The sequence below is a fragment of the Doryrhamphus excisus genome, linkage group LG1 (genome assembly GCF_037039965.1).
Source record: "Doryrhamphus excisus strain RoL-2023G ecotype Guam linkage group LG1, RoL_Dexc_Guam_v1.1, whole genome shotgun sequence".
NCBI lineage: Eukaryota > Metazoa > Chordata > Actinopteri > Syngnathiformes > Syngnathidae > Doryrhamphus > Doryrhamphus excisus.
Window position 1 is genome coordinate 15024093 of NC_136357.1, and position 22567 is coordinate 15046659.

At 41.0% G+C, this 22567-nt stretch overlaps 1 protein-coding gene across 5 annotated transcripts in view; it reads left to right on the top strand.

The window, feature by feature from the left end:
- The first annotated feature begins 8739 nt into the window (after positions 1–8739).
- Positions 8740–22567, top strand: part of LOC131130815 (ethanolamine kinase 1) — a 31126-nt gene continuing 17298 nt past the window's right edge. For 4 of the 5 annotated variants that reach the window (XM_058074842.2, XM_078791012.1, XM_058074838.2 and 1 more), the window contains exons 1-5: positions 8740–9027; positions 13746–13999; positions 15634–15786; positions 21255–21403; positions 22231–22314. In XM_058074842.2, coding sequence (XP_057930825.2) covers positions 8902–9027; positions 13746–13999; positions 15634–15786; positions 21255–21403; positions 22231–22314 — 766 coding nt within the window. In that variant the 5' untranslated portion in view covers positions 8740–8901. Of the gene's footprint in view, positions 9028–13564; positions 13591–13745; positions 14000–15633; positions 15787–21254; positions 21404–22230; positions 22315–22567 lie in introns of all 5 variants that reach the window. The other variant, XM_078791023.1, reaches the window with a different exon arrangement.

Genomic DNA, 22567 nt, shown 5'->3' on the forward strand with positions numbered 1-22567 from the left:
TCAGAAAAGTGGAAGAAGCATAAAGGGTCTTCTTTAAGGCCACACAATCAGCCTTACTTTACATAAATAGCAATAGCACAATTGACTTGTAACATGTCTGCATCACACCACCCGCACCGGGGCTCAAACACAGGCCATTGGGTATGGGAGTTGGGAGCGCATACCACTCGAGCAAAAGCCAGGACTGTCAGCCGAACATTCAGCGCAGCTCTTAAGACAGAGGGAGTGAAATTTACTAAAGTACACTTGCCCAGCCTGGCTGGCAACCGTTGCACACACTCTTTCAGAATGATGTGATGTTTTTGCTGCAAACATCTTGTTGTCCTGGGGGGATACTGTAGTGGCGGGAGTTTACTTCCATTCAGTATGATCTCTCATACTTACAACTCTTGGAGTGTAAGTTATGTTGAGGTAGAGTTAAGATTCCTGAAAATGAAACCTTTCTCGCAAAAAAGTATCAAACTTCCTCACTACTGCTGACCGATATTGTTCACCAAAATAAATTCAAAATTGTCCTGGTCCATGGTGTATTTCAATAGAACATGATGCATAAAAACATTATTATTGTAATTTGTGCACAAAGTGGAAGTAGCATGAAGCTAGCGGTGGGTACAGTAGACGTTCAAGTACTCAAAGAAAACATCCCGGCAAATTCCAGGTGGACTTTTCTAAAATTGGTTGTGTTGCTGCCTGAATGCACCGTGATGCGTTCATGCAGGCGACCCAGCGGGGGGTGGCCTTGTGTGGGTCAAAAATGCCTCACATGGGCGCTTAAATATTACTTAACGTCCTTGAGCTAAACATTTGCAAGCTTCTCTGTCCTGTAAATGACAATAAGATAAACAATAATGAATTTATGGTCAATGAAAATAACACAATAATATGAAGCAACATTGAGAATCTTTTTCTAAAGTAAGTCTTGAGCGTGACGAGCACTGCCAACCCGCCAGCTTGTGGAAAAAGGAATGAATTAATGAAATGTGCTGATTAAAATTTGAGCAACCACAGCAGCCTCGTTACTTCCCTTTTTATTTTATCCCGATTTCTGCCTTTTAGTTTTAACCCATAAAAAGCAACAACACTTTAAATATGCTGAAATGCGTTGTGCTTGACTTATGAAGTCCCTCAGTGACGTAGTGGAAACATTTTGGCGTGGTTGTCGTGTATCACTCATGTGACTATGGCGTCTTCAGAATGACTGAGATTAGCTCATTTCATTTCCACAAGCTTATTTTTTGCCATTAAAGCTAATTTTAAAGCAATGTAACAATTGTAATGCTTTAATGGCGTGTCAAATATTAAAATCCCACAGTTACTATATTTCTTTGGTGAATTCTTACACATAGTTAAAATGATGTTAAAATTGCTATGCACACATGACATGGCATACAGTATTTGTCACAAAAATTCATCAGTTAATAAATGTCACTTTTTCAATGATCTATGAATGAATGAACAGGTACGTATGTTCGGTATCGGCTGATGATTATATTATATTATATTATAATTATATTATTATATTAGGGCGGGGGCGGGGCAGCACGGCGGTCGAGTGGTTAGCGCGCAGACCTCACAACCAGAGTTCAATTCCACCCTGGGCCATCTCTGTGTGGAGTTTGCATGTTCTCCCCGTGCATGCGTGGGTTTTCTCCGGGTACTCCGGTTTCCTCCCACATTCCAAAAACATGCTAGGTTAATTGGCGACTCCAAATTGTCCATAGGTATGAATGTGAGTGTGAATGGTTGTTTGTCTATATGTGCCCTGTGATTGGCTGGCGACCAGTCCAGGGTGTACCCCGTGTCTTGCCCAAAGACAGCTGGGATAGGCTCCAGGATACCCGCAACCCTAGTAAGCATAAAAATGGATGGATAGATTGGTGAAATAACTGTTGTGAAATAACACAACAGAGTGTTGTGAGTTTAAGGCTTGCCATCATTTTATTTAATCCACCATGGGCGAATAAATGTAAATGTACACTAAATTTATTGACTAACATATTACAACACTACTTATACAACACTACATCACTTGTATTATGGCCAAGAAAACTAGATGATGCAATGTTAGCAGGCATTGTGTGTGAATTCTGAAAAGCTGAAGGGAAACTGAAACACTTTGAAAAAAAAATCACAAATCAATGTTATAAAGGAATTAGAATGAGCTTTCTCATCACTTTTCCCAATTTCCCAATTAGTTGATAAGTGTATCCAGCATGCTGCATGCAGGAATTGAACACATACCTTTGGGTTGAGAATCAGCCATGCCATCACTGTTGAATCAGCAAAGTGAACCAGTAATGGCAAATGTAATAAGACTCACCAGCAGAGGGCACCATTTAAATTGCCCATTCAGCCATCCATCAATTTTCTGCACCTCACTAGATTTGCAGGTATGCTGGAGCCTATCCCAGCTGTCTTGGGGCGAAACAACCATTCACACTCACATTCATACCTATAGACAATTTGGAGTCGCTAATTAACCTAGCATGGTTTTGGAATGTTGGAGGAAACCGGAGTACCCGGAGAAAACCCACTTGCCACCATGCGGCCCTGTTCAGTTCTTCAGCATCCTAAATAATACAACACACACAGCTGGTCTTCTGAGACCCCCTTCACTATTAACGGACCACTGCAGCACGCCTTCTTCATTTCGACACACACAAGCAGAAAATTGACCATCTCTGAGGACTTGTAGAGGTAGCAGAATTCTATTTGTTTTCATGAGCAGTGACACAAGGTGAGTCAGTAATTGTTAAACGAGCACAAGGTGATGAAATAATAATCTGAGACACTTGTAGAGCCAATCAAACAGATAAAAATCATTTTACATAAACATAATTGACTTGGGGAGATGGTTCTAATGAGTTAGGTTTGTGTAGGATGTTTGACTCTGTGGGGAATTCCTTCAACACAACTTCTCTATGATCACACACACACACACACACATTCATGATTGAAAGTGTTATATGAATTTGTGCTGCAACAACAAAAACAACAACAAGACAGTTGTGTACCCTGTCACGAGGGTCACGAGTCACGATTTTAAATGTATGTACTGATATATTAAAACATATTGCCATCTTTGATCACATGTTTAAGGCAGAAGATAAATGAAATAAAAACTTGAAGACGTTAATGGCGTTTAATATTAACACAATCCTCAGCGCCACCTCAGAAGAACAAAGTGTATAATTTTACATCTTTTTACTTACTTTCATCTTATTATTTACTACAGAGGTCACCAACCTTTTTGAGCCCAAGGTCCCAAGATCTACCCATCCAACCATAATATATACAGGATATATGCATAGAAAAACATACAATGTATGTACGTATATGTAGTATTATACATATACAGTATATACGTAGATATAGATAAAGTACATACATGTATTTATTTTGTAGAAAGGTATTTAAAGTAAAATAAAAACGGATTCAGGGCTGGATAGTGGACGAGTGGTTAGCGCGCAGGCCACACAGCTAGGAGACCCGAGTTTAATTCCACCCTCGGCCATCTCTGTGTGGAGTTTGCATGTTCTCCCCGTGCATGAGTTGGTTTTCTCCAGGTACTCCGGTTTCCTCCCACATTCCAAAAACATGCTAGGTTAATTGGTGACTCCAAATTGTCCATAGGTATGAATGTGAGTGTGAACGGTTGTTTGTCTATATGTGCCCTGTGATTGGCTGGCCACCAGTCCAGGGTGTACCCCGCCTCGGCACCCTTGTGAGGATAAGCGGTAGAAAATGAATGAATGAATGAAACACTGATACATATTTATAGCTTTGTTTTTAAATTCAAAGCTTTATGTTACTGGTGTCAACATTTTCAAGATTTGCCTTCAATTTTTACAATTTTTGCAGTTATTTTGCTTCGGTAGTGATGCAATGATAAATGAGCCGCAGGCCATGTATGGCCCCTGGGACAAACTTTGGGCACTACGTCTGTGGATCTTTGTCAGGGTAGGGCTTGTGGCGTCAGATTTAGGAGAGAGGGGCATGGCAATGCATTACAGGCTTGGCTTATGTGCATGTTCAGTCGTTAAAATGAGTGCTTGTTGGTCACTATTTCATGCATCTACTCGTGATGGACATGCCTGCCACATTTCATATTTCTAAATCAAACCGGCTTTAGGAGCTGAATCTGAGGGGGCACACACTCAACCTCTGTTAAAAACTTCCCGAGCACTTATGATGCAGAAAGGCTGAAGAAGGGTAGCATCTTTTATACACACTGGACCTCAAATAGACATAGACTTTAGACATAGACTTTCTTTATTGTCATTGCACAATAACACAGCAGTGAAACTGCCAATGAAATGTCGTTGCCTGGCTCCCGTGTAATAATAAATAATAAATAATAATGGGGAGAATAAATAGATTACATCAAATACGAACAACAATGTACAACGTTAACAGTAATTTGCACAAATAATTTTAATAATTTAGAATAAATAACAATAATTTAGGGCGGCACGACGGTCTAGTGGTTAGCGCGCAGACCTCACAGCTAGGAGACCAGGGTTAAATTCCCACCCTCGGCCATCTCTGTGTGGAGTTTGCATGTTCTCCCCGTGCATGCATGGGTTTTCTCCGGGTACTCCGGTTTCCTCCCACATTCCAAAAACATGCTAGGTTAATTGGTGACTCCAAATTGTCCATAGGTATGAATGTGAGTGTGAATGGTTGTTTGTCTATATGTGCCCTGTGATTGGCTGGCGACCAGTCCAGGGTGTACCCCGCCTCTCGCCCGAAGACAGCTGGGATAGGCTCCAGCACCCCCCCCCCGCGACCCTCGTGAGGAAAAGCAGTAGAAAATGAATGAATGAACAATAATTTAAAGTTTTGGTTGTGCGTGTGGGCAGGTAGAGGGGCTTATTTGGCATTGAGCAGTCTGAATAAGACTTGAAATTGTCTATATTAATGTACATTGTTCAACATACACAGCCCAAATTCATCAAATCATACTTCATTTCCTACAGAAAGAGAACGAAAGTCATTAATGAAGTTGGACCAACGCCATGTTTGCCCGCTGACACGAGAGCATCAAAAGTACTTCAAGACCGCCAACGTCTCTGCGATTACCAAAGAAAGATGACATATGCCTGACAATAAAATTGGACGGTAACCTGTGTGAAAGGCGTCCCCATTTGTCTCCATCAACAGTTTGACACAGTTTCTCCTCCGGAGCGCCGAGAAGGCAAAGCCATCTTTGGCGGATGGTAATGGCCCCTCATTGTTGGCCGGCGAGGATGTGGCGCTATTCATACTGCATGATTGAAAAGAAAATTGAATCCTTTTTGATGTGATAAATGTGTCTATTACTGCATTTGCACACAAAATGTTGGTGGAAATGACAGTGGGGTGGGGGGGCAGGCCTCGCGAGGGAAAATACAGAGGCAGGACATATTGGCAAGCTTTGATTGGAGCTGAAATATAAATATACTGCAGTGACACATGAAATGAGTCCGAGCGCCAGGATTTTTTTCACTTTTTTCTTTTCCTGTAGGAACTAGGCAAATGAAAGGCCTTGAGAGCCTCAATTGTAAGACTATATAAAAAGGTTAAATATCTGCATAGCTGCCGCTCTTCCCTTTCTCTCCAGAGAGGACAAAGGACACCAACAATTGTTTGCCTCATCAAAAAAGGAATTTTCTCTTTTCACAAGCTCGTCAAAGACAGGCGCATCTCTGTCTTTGTGTGTCCTAAAGTGTCTCAGCTGAAGGACACATTCATTTGAAGATGTTAAGGCAGATGATGAAGTGGATGGATGGATAAATAGAAATATATATATTCCAGATGCTCCACAATGGCGTTTTACTAATATCAGCCAATACTGATATAGGCAGCAGCTCAGGTCAGGACTCGTGTAATGAAGGAACACATTATGCTTCTTCCACTGTCAGGCCACTGGAAGCCTTTCACAAACAGATACTGTTTAAGCAAAATACAGAAATTACAGAAACGGTCGGTGAAATTAATAAGTTGGCTCAGTCGACATGTCACACAAAAAACAAACGCCTTACACCCGCAATAAAATATAATTAATTTTATATTGTTTTATTATACACCTCAATAAAATGGAGCATTATGTGATTATTTTTTTATCATAAACCCTAATAAAATAGAATGATGTAATATTATTTTAGCATACATACTAATGAAATATAATGATATTATTTTAGCATACTTCCTAATGGAATAGAATGTGATTATTTTGTCATTATCCAGGTATATTGTCATACATTCTAAAGTAATATACTTATGTTATGTTGTCAGACACACACACACACACACACACATAAATATATATCATATATAATATTATATATATATATATATATATATATATATATATATATATATATATATATATATATATATATACACACACTAATAGAATAGAATATGATTTTTTTGCTATCCATCCTAGGGCCGCAGCGTTATAATCTAATAGTGTTGTGTTTTTTTTTTCAATGCCTCAATCAGACCAAACCATTTAGGTGTGGTAGGGGGATTCTTGACTCTATTTTTGAATACAATAAAGGCAAAAAAATCATAAATATTTTTTTACATGTAAATATGGCACATTTTCTCCCCCAAATCAGAACAGAATTATTAATCATATTTTCATGATTGGGCTCGGGACAAGACACCCGTTTGCCCCACCCCTGTCAACGGCCCTGATCCTTCCGAATAGAAGATAATTGTTTTGTTGCCGGATTAATTGTGCAGATTGAAAAACTAAAGATGGTGCTGAGTAAAATAGTCCACATGAGGTGGAGATGGTGAAAGAACATGAACATTTATTAGCAAGAAAATATTTACTCCAACATCTGCAGCTTCACTGGTTAGACATATTCCCTAATAAAGTGAGTGTACAGGGATGTTGCTTTCAAAGACACACACACACTCTTCCTTCATGAATGATTAATAGCTGCCAAGGATCAATGGCCTTAAGTTCATGTGTATATTGTTGACAACAGGTAATAATGTCAGTGTTGTTGGGTCTTGTCTCTGACCCTACATTTTTAATGGAGAGGCTCATCACTCAGCGTGCAGCATCTTTGATGATGAAGACACTCTTTGATGGCGAGTTTCTGCATCTAAAAGCTCGTTAACTATTTGGCTCGAGACATACCAGCGATTACTGTAAAGCGCACAAAGTGGTAAACATTGGCTCCACGTCTAAATTATTTAAAAGCACCCCCTGCCCTTAAAAAACATACTCCATGCTGAAAGAAGTGTTTATTCCATTCACTTTGTTTACTTAGACATCAGCCTCCAGTCAACAGGTCAAGTGTGTGTGGGTGCACAGGTGGCAAAACGAATACTTTCTTCATAAACGCTTTATTTGACTGGAAAGAAGATCAGTGATGACTTTTTATTTTTTGCTCTAATATCTTTAATCACACTTCTTGATCCCTTGCTTTTGTAAGGGGGCAACTTTATAAAAATATGATTTGTTTGGAATTTTTATGGTAGGTTTGTCATTACAATCTAGAAAAAAGAACATGACATGAAGGTTATAAATTAATTTGTATTCGATTGAGTGGCAGGGGGCACGGCGGTCGAGTGGTTAGCGCGCAGAACAGAACTCCCAGCTAGGAGACCAGGGTTCAATTCCACCCTCGGCCATCTCTGTGTGGAGTTGTTCTTGTTCTCATGCGTGGGTTTTTTTTCGGGTACTCCGGTTTCCTCCCACATTCCAAAAACATGCTAGGTTAATTGGCGACTCCAAATTGTCCATAGGTATGAATGTGAGTGTGAATGGTTGTTTGTCTATATGTGCCCTGTGATTGGCTGGCCACCAGTCCTGGGTGTACCCTGCCTCTCGCCCAAAGACAGCTGGGATAGGCTCCAGCACCCCTGCAACCCTTGTGAGGAAAAGCGGTAGAAAATGAATGAATGAATGAAGTATTTCATCCACATCCAAACCATGACTGCCTTGGTGGTGAACCCCATGATGGCACAGAGGTCAGACATTTCTTTTAGTGGGTCACCAGGGTTTCACACATCTCAGGAGGGACTTTGGTGCAAGACATCTTGCATGCAGCATCAATTGACTTATCTTGTAATTATTCCACTTGTTGATGGTCTTGTAGTCCACACAGTCTTTTACCAGCTTGGTCTTGTCCAAGGTGCTGGAGATGTTTCAGTGGTATCTGTTATCTGTTATCCCCATAATGAGTTGTTATTAGGGGTATTTTCTTAAAGGGACAGGACTCATTGTGTACACATAACTGGTCTGTAGGGTCCAAATTCTTAACAGTAAGGTAGGCCGCTGTGAATGAGTGGTTAGCATGTTGGCCACACAGTCAGGAGATCGGGAAGACCTGGGTTTGATTCCCTGCTTGGGCATCTCTGTGTGGCTTTTGCATGTTCTCCAGTACTCTAGGTTTCTCTGTAGGTGTGAGTGTGAATGATTGTTTGTCTGACCAGTCCACCCAGAGTCGGCTGGGATAGGCTCCAGCATAACCATGACCCTAATGAGGATAAGCGGCACAGAAAATGGATGGTAAGCTATTTTCCCCACCCAATATACAGTATATAGTCTGTCTTTTATAGGGCAGGACTGAAGCAGATTTTTTCTAAACTTGATTCTGTTAATATTTCAACTTTTACCTCATGATATTCAAAATGTATTCTTGTAGTAGAACAACACTGGTTTGAAAAAGCGACTGTCTATTCAAAGTTAATGAGTAAACTCTAGATGATCTCAGGAACATTGGCCTCTGACAACATCACTCTTTCACTGGACACAACAACCTGTGCTTATACAGTTTGAAACAAAACAAGAAATCATTTCATTGTGATAGTACTGGTCCAGGTTTAAATGATACAGAAAAGTGGACCACTGTTTGGTCTTTTGCTTTTGAGATAGTTTGATTAGACGAGGTCAAGATGAGTAGGAGCAATGAGCTTCTCCACATTGACGTGAACATCGATGAGAACGAACCTCACAGAGGCGTCCTGGACCTCCTCAGAACTCTCAGACCTCAGTGGAGGCCTCAAGACATCCACATGAAGGTCAGTCAGCATCACAAGGATGCAGAAGAAGTCATAAAATTGTTAAGATATTGGTCAGTGATCACAGAATAAAGTAGATCAGGGGTTCTCAAATGCTCTCAACACGAGACCCACATTAAGTTGCACCAACCTTTATGTAAGTCATTTATTATTGTTGTTATATATTCTGTATCACTGTTGTAATATATAAAATATTATATAAAAAACATAATATATTTTAAAAAAGGGCTGCAAAGCGGTTGAGTGGTTAGCGCACAGACATCAAAGCTGGGTTCAATTCCACCCTCGGCCATCTCTGTGTGTAGTTTGCATGTTCTCCCCGTGCATGCGTGGGTTTTCTCCGGGTACTCCGGTTTCCTCCCACATATGTGCCCTGTGATTGGCTGGCGACCAGTCCAGAGTGTACCCCGCCTCTCGCCCAAAGACAGCTGGGATAGGCTCCAGCACCCTCCGCTACCCTCGTGAGGATAAGCAGTAGAATGAATGATTGAATGAATATTTAAAATATATATATATATATATATATATATATATATATATTATACATGTATATTAAATGTAATATGTAATTATGTTATTGCCAATATAATATTTAATTAAAAATAAAATAATTGTAATTTTGAAAGAAAAATGCCACAATATGCCTGTATGCCACTTGATATACATATATATGATATTGCCTGCATACCCATGCGACCTCAGTGAGGACAAGTGGCATAGAAAATGAATGATTGAAGATATATAAATAATATATTTAAATTTATATTGATTGATAAATAACATATTACAAATATAATATATTCATATATACATTTATTAGAAACTATATTACTGTAATTTGTTTTCTATACATATTTTTTCAATACTCAACAACACCCACTGCCATAATAAACCCACTGCTGTAGAAGAAGGCCAACAATGTTGGCACTATTTTGTGCTCTACAGCTGATGTAATGTGAATTATCACTACTGTGTGGGATGAATAAAGTTCTTAGGCTCTATTTTTGTAGACCAGGCACAGGTGTCCTGAGCTGTGCCTGTGCACTTTGCAGCGAGCAGTGTAGTCCGGCGCAGGCGCACCCACGCCTCTGTCCCTCACACTGGCACAAGTGGCAAAGAGGGAGGGGAGAAGGCGTGAGAGAGTTTTAACTCAGCCCAGAGTAATCAAATCAAACAAATGCCCTTCATTGCATTTAAATGCAACACAGCCCACTGGATTGTGCATCACAGGTCACAATGCGTAATTTGGGGTGATTAATTATTGATTAATTAGTTGTCTAATGGGACTCTTTCTGTGTTTCCACAAAGTCTGCATTACATGTTGGCTCATTTGTATACTAACAGTAAATCTGTTTTCATCATTGACTGTTCGGGTTGTAAAAAAAAAACTTATAAATACATTTTTTGTAGCGAATTAGTTATGATCCCTGCAGCAAAACCAGTTGAGAACCACTGGTCCAGATAACAAAGTGACAAAAAGTAGCACGTTAAGAAGTCGGTATTGTGTTGAGGAGACTTGCTGACACATGACTATTCTGTGTGAGCATACTATAAGCTACAAAGGAGTATTCTCGACAGTATCATTAATAATAAAGATAATAATAAAGCACTAGGCAGAGGGTCAAAGTGTTCCGGTGTAGCATGGGAAGCTCATTGTGTGTTCTCATGTTCAAACAGGAGGTTCAATCTTGGTCAGAAATAGAGTTGATGTTTGTGAGGTGACATCACATCAGTTTCATGACCTCTCCTTCAGCAAAAGGTCCTCGCCGACACACAAAGAGAGGTCATGTTGACTCTCAGCTCCTTTCATGATGTATTGTGTCCGTCTATATTTGAGGCAGGGGCTTTCCTCTCAACACCTGGACTGTGTCTCAATTCCGTACTTATACTTGGGTTTCTAGGTGCATTCACACTGGGAAGTATGGCAAATCCAGTACCTGAATGTTGTACTCAGAACATTCATAACCTGGCTGTGCTAGACACTTACCACTCTCAATAGTCACCATTGGCTATGTAATGGAAGGAGAGGGACGAACTGTCATGTGGTGAAGTGGTTTGCTTTTGGTAAGAGTCCACTGGACCGGCACCAGTTGGTTCTAGTTCACGCAAATGCAATTTCCTGTGACGCCTAGTGTCGCCGATATGGTGCCTAGTGGCGTGCAGTGGCTCAAACTGCCTCCCAACTGGCTCGTGGTGGCCCGTAATTGCGGCAAAAATTGAGTTTGTCAGCAAGAACATTTCAAAATGTTTAAAATCTTTCTGTCCACCAAGTGGAACCAAATGTCACAAACAATCCGCTTGGAATGTAATGACGCGTGACAAGTTGTGGCAATGATGCTAGGAGTCCACTGGGCCGACACCAGTTGGTTTTAGTTCATGCAAATGGAATTTGCTGTGGCGCCTAGTGTCGCCGATAAGGTGCCTAGTGGCGTGCAGTGACTCAAACTGCCTCCCAACTGGCTCGTGGTGGCCCGTAACGGCGGCAAAAATTTAGTTTGGCGGCGAGAAAATTAAAAAGTGTTTAAAATCTTTGTGTCCACCAAGTGGAACCAAATGTCACAAGCAATCCGCCTGGAATGTAATGGCGCGTGACAAGTTGCGCCAATGATGCTAGGAGTCCACTGGGCCGGCGCCAGTTGGTGCCAGTTTGCGACAAAGATTATGTGATTAACGCGTAGTAGCTCGCTGTGGCACCGAATTAGCGGCAACATGGAAATATGCCGAGCGAACATTAATTCGACGTCCCAGTGAGCCACTACGCGTCAATTACATAACCTTTGGCGCAAACAGATACCAACTGATGCCGCCCAGTGGACTCATTATAGCATTATAGGACTCACACGGCAATAGTGATAAAAGGTTTAATACAAAAGGTGACTTCCAGAGAGGGAAAAAGGTGATATGAAAATACAGTAAAGTCTCGTTATATCGATATTCTCGGGAGTCGGAAAAAATACCGATATAACCGGACTATCCATATATCCGATCCTGCGCCGAACTGCATTAAAAGTGGGCAATAATGCACTCGACATTGTTCTATAGTATAGAACAATGTCGAGCAGCTTAAATCAATCTTTGCTTAAGGATTTCAATACCAAAAAAGAACATGGCGAACGGCTGCTTCCAGTCAACTTTATTTTTCACACTTCCACCACCAGAGCACAGCACACACACCGATTCCCGCACTTCCTGGTTCACAGGTCATGTTCAACCCGCCCCACATAGCTGGCCAAACACATGCCTGTATAGAATCTATACACACGAGAGAAACCACGAACGCCAGCATGTACATATGAAAAACAGTGATTATTGCAAGCGATAAAAAGATATCTGAATACAACACAATTAAATACATGTATTTGTACGCTTGTGTCTTCGTTGGAATAGGTGTGTATGCTATGTCAGTTGGTTCTTCTGTTGCAGGCATGTGTTTGGCCAGCTATGTGGGGCGGGTTGAGCATGACCTGTGAACCAGGAAGTGCTGGAATCGGTGTGTGTGCTGTGCTCTGGTGGTGGAAGTGTGAAAAATAAAGTTGACTGGAAGCAGCCGTTCGCCGTGTTCTTTTTTGGTATTGAAATCCTTAAGCAAAGATTGATTTAAGCTGCTTTTGTATCGATATAAGCAGACCAAATTGGCTGGCGGGAGATGAAAAGGGCATCGTAGTAACCGGATTATCATAATAACCGGGTATCGTACTAACGGAACTAATTATATCATAAAAGACTAGAAATTTGACGGGAAATGAAAATAGTATCGTAATAAGTAGTAATTCGTTATAACCGATATCGATATAACGAGACTTTACTGTAGTAAGATATACATTACAAAAACACAGAGGCACTGAAGTGTTGCATTCCACCATTTTAGCAAGGCCCAGATTAAGAACTTCATTGTATTGTATTGCATTGTATAAAGTACTCTAACTTCTATTTACTGATGGAAATATTCAATTCAGTGCATAAGTACGTTCACACTGAAGTACGCTACACTATCAGTACACGGATGTTGCAATCAAAATGCTTATAGTGGTGAGTGTGCACTTACCACCCTCAATAGCCGCCGTTTAGGCTACGTAAACATTTGCATCTGGCAGTACAATCAAAGGAGAAAAAGTCATACATTCATTTTTAATAATTGTACAGTCGAGAAGTGGAGATTTTTAAAAAAATTATTGGCTAATCCAATATTGGCAATAATGCTCCATGCTCTTTCCTTTTAAACGTTCCATTAATAAGGAGAGAAGAAGACAAATCATACTGTGAAGACTATTATGATTGCAACAATAACAGGACTGCACTCAAATTGCCACAATTCGGAAATAAGTACACAGTGGACACAATATACTTAATTAAATATATTGACAGAAGTATTTCATTTGAGACACAGCCCTCACTTCTCTTGCCATCCTACCCCCCACCCTCCAACACACACCCAATTCCAGTGTATAAATTGTGTATAAATTGTTGATCAGATGTCAAGGAGGGTATGTCACTCCACTCTCCAACCAAATAGGATGTGTCTGTTCTGTTGCCTCAGGGACGATGGCTGAGAATGACAATGAGGTGAACACATAGAAAAGCCAAACAGTGTGTGAGTGTCTTAATGCTGAGTACACTGGACACTTCATGACTGGACCACATACTCATCCATGTAGTATCATGGTGTAGTATTTCCTTATTTATTGAGTCATCTTTCTTCATTTGTTCCTCAATGCTAGACCTTCACAGAGGGCCTCACCAACCATCTCCTGGGCTGTTGTGTGGACCAGTCGGACACTGTTCTGGTGCGTCTATACGGCAAAAAGACGGAGCTCTTTGTCGACCGCCAGAGAGAGGTGGAAATGTTCCAGGTGTTCCACGCCCACGGATGTGGTCCTGAAATCTATTGCAGCTTCCAGAATGGAATCTGCTACCAGTTTGTTGAAGGAACCGTGCTGGAGGACACACTGCTCTGTCAACCCTCCATTTACAGGTTTGTGCATTACCACACTCCAGTGGTGTGCTCTCAGGGCCAGCAAAGCCTTTTCTGCTGGCCTAAACACTTTCAGAGGCACAGTATATTTACAACTTCATTTTTTTAGCATTTTAGATTTTTTCTTGTCTAATCAGATTTCAACTTCTGTATGTTGCCGTGTCAATAGAATCTGCCCAGGGCCTTCAGAACCAGGAGTGCTGGCCCATGTTACATAAACACGGTTTTCCAGCTAACAGGCGTACAATTTCATCAGCATTTTTCCATCCTGTCGTTTGCTCATGTCTGAAACTGATCCTGTTCTGACATGAAGACCAGAGACAGACTCTGCATTGATCTGTGTTATATTAATAAATAAGTAGGACACTCCAACATATATAATACGCAGTTTAACTGTACCGGGGGTGGTTTTAGGGGGGAGGTCCTGAAAACCAGTCAGCATCTGATGTGACCACCATTTGCTTCAAATACCTTATATGCATCCCAAATACGCGCTCTAGCGTCACAATGCTGTGTATACGATGTATATGGTGTATAGATCAGGGGACTCAAACACGCGGCCCGCGGGCCAAATGTGGCCCGCAGGACACTAGATTGAGGCCACCGCCTTGATATGAAAGTTTAATGTTAGTGCGGCCCGCGCAAGTTTGATATGGATGCTGTATGGTATCATGTACCCAGAAGAATTTTTTACGTTTGATTAATGTTCATGTTAAAGGTTAAATGACTGTTAATAGTTAACCTCCCTATTCGTGTGGAAGTGGTAAGTTTTTGGCCATTTAAGTTTAAAGGAAATAACTTGAAGGCTACGGTTTAGGTCGCTAGCTCTCTAGTTTGCGAGTTAGCATGTGTCTCAAGACCCTGCAGTTGCGCAATATGTTGTAAATAAAAAGAGTATAAATGTGACTATAGTCGTGTTTTGTCATGTCTACAGGGCTCTAATAATTTGTCTACCCACCAACTATATGCAGTTTCTTACGTTTTTATTATTTGCCGTTTTATTATTATTATTATTATTATTATATTTATTTATTACTGATTGATTGATTTTCTTTATTCTTGATTTGTTTATTTATTTTTCATCTTATTTTGTGCAGAAAAATAAAAATTAAGATATTTGAGAACAGTGGAATGTTTTATCAGCGCTTTTATTGTAGAAAATCAAAACCAAAGCAAAGTTTATTCATTTTTCTGTTTTTAATAAATGCGTTTTTTTTTGTTTTGTTTTGGAAAACCTGATGCAGCCCAGTCTCGCTCCAGTGGCCCCCAAGTAAATTGAGTTTGAGACCCCTGATATAGATAAAGTCCGAGAGCTTTGATTTCAGCCGATGAAAAATATGAGCAAAACCCAAAGTTGAGTTTATATTTTTGTTGAGTGTATATCAGGGATGTTAGCATTTTCACTGAAAAGATGATTTTGTGCTGGGTCATGCTCAGTAGTGTTGAGAATATCCAGAAAAGGTTGTGTGACCCTCACCGGGGTGAGCACTCAGAGGTCCTAAAAGGCCAGCAACGCAAAGGTGGTGCATTTTGTCACATGGCAAGAAGAAGATAAGCAAATGGAGGGAGTCATGCTTCTGCTCTGATAACGTCACGTTGTGCACTAACATGCTGGAAATGTCTTCTCCCTGTAGATTGATTGCGGCAGAGATGGGGAGAATCCACTCCATCCAGACTAAATGCACTCACCCCCCAGAGCCTTTCCTGTGGACCAAATTGTCCCACTTTCTCACGCTACTGAAGAAGAGCGCCCACCACAGCCCGGTGCAGACGCTGTGCACAAAGAGGTACGGCTCCAGCAAATCACGCAACCTTGCTGCCTTTTCGTCATTTCGGACGTGCAGTCTTGCATATTTGCAACTCGACATTCAAGTTTGGTCGGAAAATATATAGCCCATTTATATTTTTTCTATTCAAATATAGACCTTTTCCCACACATAACATGCCTCATTGTAGAAAATGTAGAAATTTTAAAAAGAATCTGTGTACTTGAGACAAATTTTTGTCTCATAGCACATAATTACGGTGCATTCAAGGACTTAATGCTTGGCGAAACATAATGCAACAAAACAACATCAACATACAAAACCTGTGGTCTTATATACAATACATGCCCGGTGTGGCAACCAAACAATGAGCTTCTACAGTCTTACATACCGACCTCAAAACCAGGTGAACACGAGTTAATATAAGACAGGTAATCGTGGAATTACAACAGCCATCAGGGTAGATGATGTCGTTCTTCGACTGCTCGGCTTGACCCGGTGAACGACAGCAATCGAAGAGATCAAATCTAATAGTTACAACAGAGAATGACAAGGTCAAGCTAGCAGGAGGTTTTGGAAGTGGAGGAGCGAGCTGTGCATAGCGTATGGTGGCGACTCGACTCCCCAGCATAGTCCAGGCTTTATTAGACTCACTGGTGGTCTTGGAAGGTAAGCCCTATGAAGATCGGGGATCTATTACACTTAAAGGTTCTACCTTTAAGTGCAGTTGTTTGGGGATTCCCTCAAAAATGAGGCTGTAAAATTATGGATTATGGATTATGGATCAGTGCTCATGTGGAACTTTATCAAAATGTGACCATGCAATCTGAGCATGGTCGATCCGAGCTTTAGGTCAGCTTTTTCTTTGTATTCAAGTCAATTTTTCCCATCATGCACTGCACATGAAAGTCATCGTGACCTGTGAGGTCATCAGTGTTTTCCTAATGTCTGTAGTTTCCTCACTTTTTCTAGAACGCCACGTTAGTTTGGCACTGAGCTGTCATTGGCCAGAGGGAGGAGGCCCGGTGGGAGGCGATGCTTTTTGTTATCTCTGACAGGGGTCGTAGAACCATGTGGCGCTATAAAGAAACAGAGGCTCCACTGAAAACTTCAGTCTTCATCTCGCTCTTATCGCTCCAGCGTCCAAACCTTGTTTACATTAGCTTGAACAAGACATTTCAGGAAGAAACGTCTTTGTTTTTTGGGGAGAAAAAACTTCTTCCACACCAAGCATGTCTACATACAGAATAATTAAAGACACTAAAAGCAACCAATTGTAGGTCAGTATATTTGTGGTTCGAATTGTCTTTTTTTTTTGATTTCCTTATTACTTCTGCTTTCTTCAAATTGATCTAATTCAGATTTTGTTGACCTTATTGCAGTTTTGTGGATGTGTATACTGTTACAAATGAAATACATTCAGTGGTATCTTGGTTTTTGTTATTAATTAAAAAAATTCAGACCAAAACGTAGGTGGACATAAACCGGAGAATTTTTTTCCCATAGGAAATAATATAAATCCAATTAATCGCTTCCATACAAACAAAAATCCATCCATCCACATTAGGGTCATGGGAGCCTATCCCAGCTGTCTTCGGGCGAGAGGCGGGGTACACCCTGGACTGGTCGCCAGCCAATCACAGGGCACATATAGACAAACAACCATTCACACTCACATTCATACCTATGGACAATTTGGAGTCACCGATTAAATTAACCTAGCATGTTTTTGGAATGTGGGAGGAAACCGGAGTACCCGGAGAAAACCCACGCATGCACGGGGAGAACATGCAAACTCCACACAAAGATGGCCGAGGGTGGAATTGAACCCAGCTTTGATGTCTGCGCGCTAACCACTCAACCGCTTTGCAGCCCTTTTTAAAATATATTGTGTTTTTTATTTTATATATTATATATTTTTGATTTATAAATAAAAAATAACAACAGTGATACAGAATATATAACAAAATTTAAAAAAATGACTTACATAAAGGTTGGTGCAACTTAATGTGGGTCTCATGTTGAGCATTTGAGAACCCATGATCTACTTTATTCTGTGATCACTGACCAATATCTTAGCAATTTTAAGACTTCTTCTGCATCCTTGTGATGCTGACTGACCTTCATGTGGATGTCTTGAGGCCTCCACTGAGATGGCTGAGCGGAGAATCAACTGTCTCCTGTCAATGTGCAGGAGCAGCAGCTCTCGTCTCTGAGCTCCTGATGCTATCCCTTAGGGTTAGTCTGCAAATAGCAGAGAGAAGATCCTAAGGCCCCTAAACTGTACTCCCTTAACACTTTGGCTGCGCCAAGGAATTCTGTCCATGAAAATTCTGAACAGAATCTGTGTCAAAAAGCAGCCATACCATAAAACATTCAAAATGAGGATGGAGCATCATTTGATCAATGTCATCAGTGATTTGTATGCCAAGTTTTAATCTCCGTTGAGATGATGAAGCTGTCTCTACAGCGTCTACACAGGCTGCACCGAACATGGATGCCCAATAGATGGTGCTATACTGTGAAACACAGCTTAGTGAGCTTGTGTGTGTGTGTGTGTGTGTGTGTGTGTTCATTAGTCTATCTTGGATGGAGTCTTAAACAGGCATCAGAGCCACTTTTGTACTCAGCCGAGTGAATGTGATCTTCAGAGGAAACGTGAAAAGAAAGAAGGCAGCGAGCAGGAAGATGATGCACCTGCAGAGGAGGTCTTCAGCCCTCACGCCACCCGCTGTGCATAGAGAGGCTGCATGCAGCTGCAACACACACACACACACACACACAGACAGTGAGCGTGTGTGAAGGGCAATAGTGCAAAGGTCCCCCGCTGGGTCGCTCACATGCGCTCGACGCTGCACCACGAGCCAAAGAAAAGGATCAGCGAGTGAAATGATATGTAAATAAGTGGCATTGATGAGGAGGAAATTCCTTCTAATTATCTGGCACAGAGTCCACAGAGGGAGCAGGAGGCGGACGCACTCCACTCTCCTAGAGAAAGATGGCGATGGCGAGGCGACAGGTTTCCTTTTTAAAATCAGCGGAAGCCTTTGAATTTGCCAGCGGCCTAATCGATGACGCCTGGCGCTCTTCAAGCTGAGCTAAGAAGGAATCAGACCCATTCAGACCTTCCTCTCGCTCATTTAAGCAATTACATTTCAATTGCGACTACAACGGGACATTTGCTAAATAAATCACTTTCATCTACCTTCCACGTCTCGCACCTATTGGCAGTCAAACAGGAAGTCACGCAACACAACTTTAAAGGGGAACTGCACTTTTTTAGGGAATTTTTCCCATCATTCCCAATTCTTATGTGAAACATGAACACATATTTCCTTCCCTTTTCTGTGCATTTGAGCACGAGAAAACAATTTGCTATGAGCTAGAAAACAATGGACATCATGGGAAATATGAATTTTGGCGCTAAATCTAAAAAAACGCCAACAGATATCTATATTAATCATGCTACAGCAATATTGTTATTGTAGAAGCTAACACGAAAAACTATTTATCTGGCGGACTAACACGATGCCATAGTCGAAATCGGTGTGTCCCAATGACATGCATTGTTAGCTAGCTCATATAAACTTGTTTTCTTGTGTTATGATGCACAAAGGGGAAGTAAATTTTAAATAAGTTTTACATAAGGATTGTGAATGGTGGGCAAAATTCCAAAAAAGTGCAGTTCCCCGTTAAGGACGCATCGTTAGACAAAGAGGAAAAATAGCGTTTGCTTTGTTGGTTCGATGACAACTAAAATGTCACTCAGTGGACAACTGATAATAGTGAATTTGTGTTTGTCCATATTTTTTGTTGTGCTGTGTCATGTTGTGTTTGTATTTGCAGTTTTATTTGTCAATGCATTGAATAGTACATGGTTTAAGAGCAAATACACAGTATAGGGATAGTTTAGGTTGTTTAGGTTGACCATAGTTTGATAATTGATTACAACCAGTACCAACACTCAAAATACTGCTAAAAAATACTTTAAGTTTACCCAAAGATACCTTAGAATTTCAATACATTTAAAGTATGTCTCCTATGTATGGAGAGAAAATTGGTATATTACAAATTACTATCCAAATATTATCTATCTACATCCAACCAAAGACACAGCGATGAAGAGTTGCGTCAAAGCACACGTCTTGAGTCCGTTAATTCTGGGAACGACACTTCCTCATTCAGGGACATTTTGAACATCCCAGAAAGAGCTTTATAATGTGTGTCTGGTGTGTGTAAATAAAGAGAGAGAAAAAGAAAAACATGAAGTGGACATTTTTATCAGTCACTTTGTAACTTTGAATTGTACAATTTTTTACATTTAGGTAGATATATACTTTTATCATCTCCAAGAAAAAGTATGCTGGAAAAACACTGTGAAAACAACAATTTACCTTAAATTGTGTGATGTCTTTGAACGCAACCCTCATTCCTCAAAATACCACATTTTAAAGTGTTCTGCTATGATTAAAGAGACTATTCATTCATTTTCTACTGCTTATCCTCACAAGGGTGATGTATCATGATTAATTAATAGAAAAACTGCAATTAATCTGATTAAAATTTGACAAATCCTTTGACAGCCCTAGTACGTAGTGTAATAAATTAGTTAATGTCGTTCTTTTTGACATCCCAAAATAAAATAAATATCCATCCATCCATTTTCTATACCGCTTATCCTCACAAGGGTCACGGGAATGCTGGAGCCTATCCCAGCTGTCTTCAGGTGAGAGGCGGGCTACACCCTGGACTGGTGGCCAGCCAATCACAGGGCACCTATAGACAAACAACCATTCACACTCACATGTGGGAGGAAACTGGAGTACCCGGAGAAAAGCCCCCCAAAAACTTTCAAATATCTGGAAATAATCATGAAGTAATGTCTCTTCTGCATGAGAAAACTCAGCCTGTAACATAAAGACTAATATTTGACAAAGGCGGTTTGTACACAGTGTACTCAGCATACTTACTGAAGTGTATTGCGAAAGGTATTTCATTTTAGACACAGCCTGAGTCTCAGGTCACACACGTCTAGACTAGCACTCAAAACAGTGAAAATGTTAAGTGTCCAGCGCTTAACAGTTGCCATCTTGGCCACATAGTGGAGGGGGGGAGGGGGGGGGGTATTAAACAAAAAGTGATGGTGCAATCTTTGCCTCATTTGAAGCAGGGGTAGTTGTGGGTGAGACAAAGTCATAGTAAATTCTTTTTTCATGATTGCACAATCCAAAAGTAGGGGGAAAAGCTGACAGATATTTTATTGGACACCAAATGATGGTGATTATTACCATACAAAAGTACAGAGGGGAAAGAAATGGGAATTGTAAGGTCAGTTCACAACAACAGTAATGGATATTGCACGGATGCACAGCAAAAGAAAGTACACAGTGTACTCAATATTCTTATTGAAATGTATTGGCATTTAATTTTGGTTGTCAGCTTGCAGATACTGTAGCTACCTTTTTGTGTGCTTCTGTGTGATCCTGCAGTTCCGCGGCCAGCCAGCAGTTGCCCAGCTTGGTGACGTTGTCAAGGGAGGCGGAGTCACTGGAGAGACACCTCTCGCTGGTCGACTCACCGACCGTGATGTGTCACAACGACCTCCTGACCAAAAACATCATCCACGACCACAAGCAGGGTGAGGTGGACGCTTGATGAATTCTTTTCACATGTGCATCATGGCTGCCTTCACTAGCCATTAACCAGCCTAAGTACAGCCAAGAATTATTCATTAAACACTGCAATAACACTCGCTTTTTTGGCGCACCCTGCGCAGTGGTGCACCCTGCGCAGTGGCGCACCCTGCACAGAGATGACTACGTCCATTTTGGTAATTTGGTACAGTGGGCTGTGCCGAGATGGGTGCGGGGGTGCACCAGGGGGAGGTGTCCACCCTGCGCAGTGGCGCACCCTGCACAGAGATGACTACGTCCATTTTGGTAATCTGGTACAGTGGGCTGTGCCGAGATGGGTGCGGGTGTGCACCAGGGGGAGGTGTCCATCGAAGCGAAGCTATTCCTCAGCACGTACTTTAGCCCCACTGCCACTACAGCGCTACATAACACTGACGACTTGATGCAGCTTGTCCCTCTCAATTTTGGGGGACACGGCGACGTTGAGTCATTATTATGCATTACTATGATACAGCAATAAAATTTAAATATCTCTCGGAGGCCAAATTGATGTTGTTTCTGTCTTATATTGTTTACTATATCACCAATTTCTCGTCAAGCTTATTGAAGCTTGTTCAGTCATGAACTGCTTATGTCTATGTGAGTCAGCCAAACGGAGGAATGTCAACTGAAACAGGTGACCCTTTTTTGTACACCCCTGATGTTTACAACAGCCCTTTATTGTGTTTATTTGTCACCAGCAACAGTCAAGCCTTTTAATAAAGTCTCTTACCTCTACCATCTGTTTGTCACGTTTCCCTGGAAACCGTCTGGCCACCGCATCCCCATTCAGGCAGGGTGAAATTCATCGACTACGAGTATGCCGATTACAACTATCAAGCTTTCGATATTGGCAATCACTTCAATGAATTTGCTGGTAAGTTTGCTTCTATTTGTTGCCATATTGTTGTGCCGTGCCTAAATGTGAAGCCGCATGCTTTTAGATTGTTTTCCAGAGACGTCATCTTGGCTTGCATGTCCTATTTAACATCCAGATCACAAAGGCTTCCAGATGCTTGATTGTTCACTGAAGCTTTAAATGACTCATCATGATGACAAATAAATCAAACAAATAAATCATTGTTGTTTTAACTTTCATATCAGCTCATAAAGACAGCAATGTGTTTTCA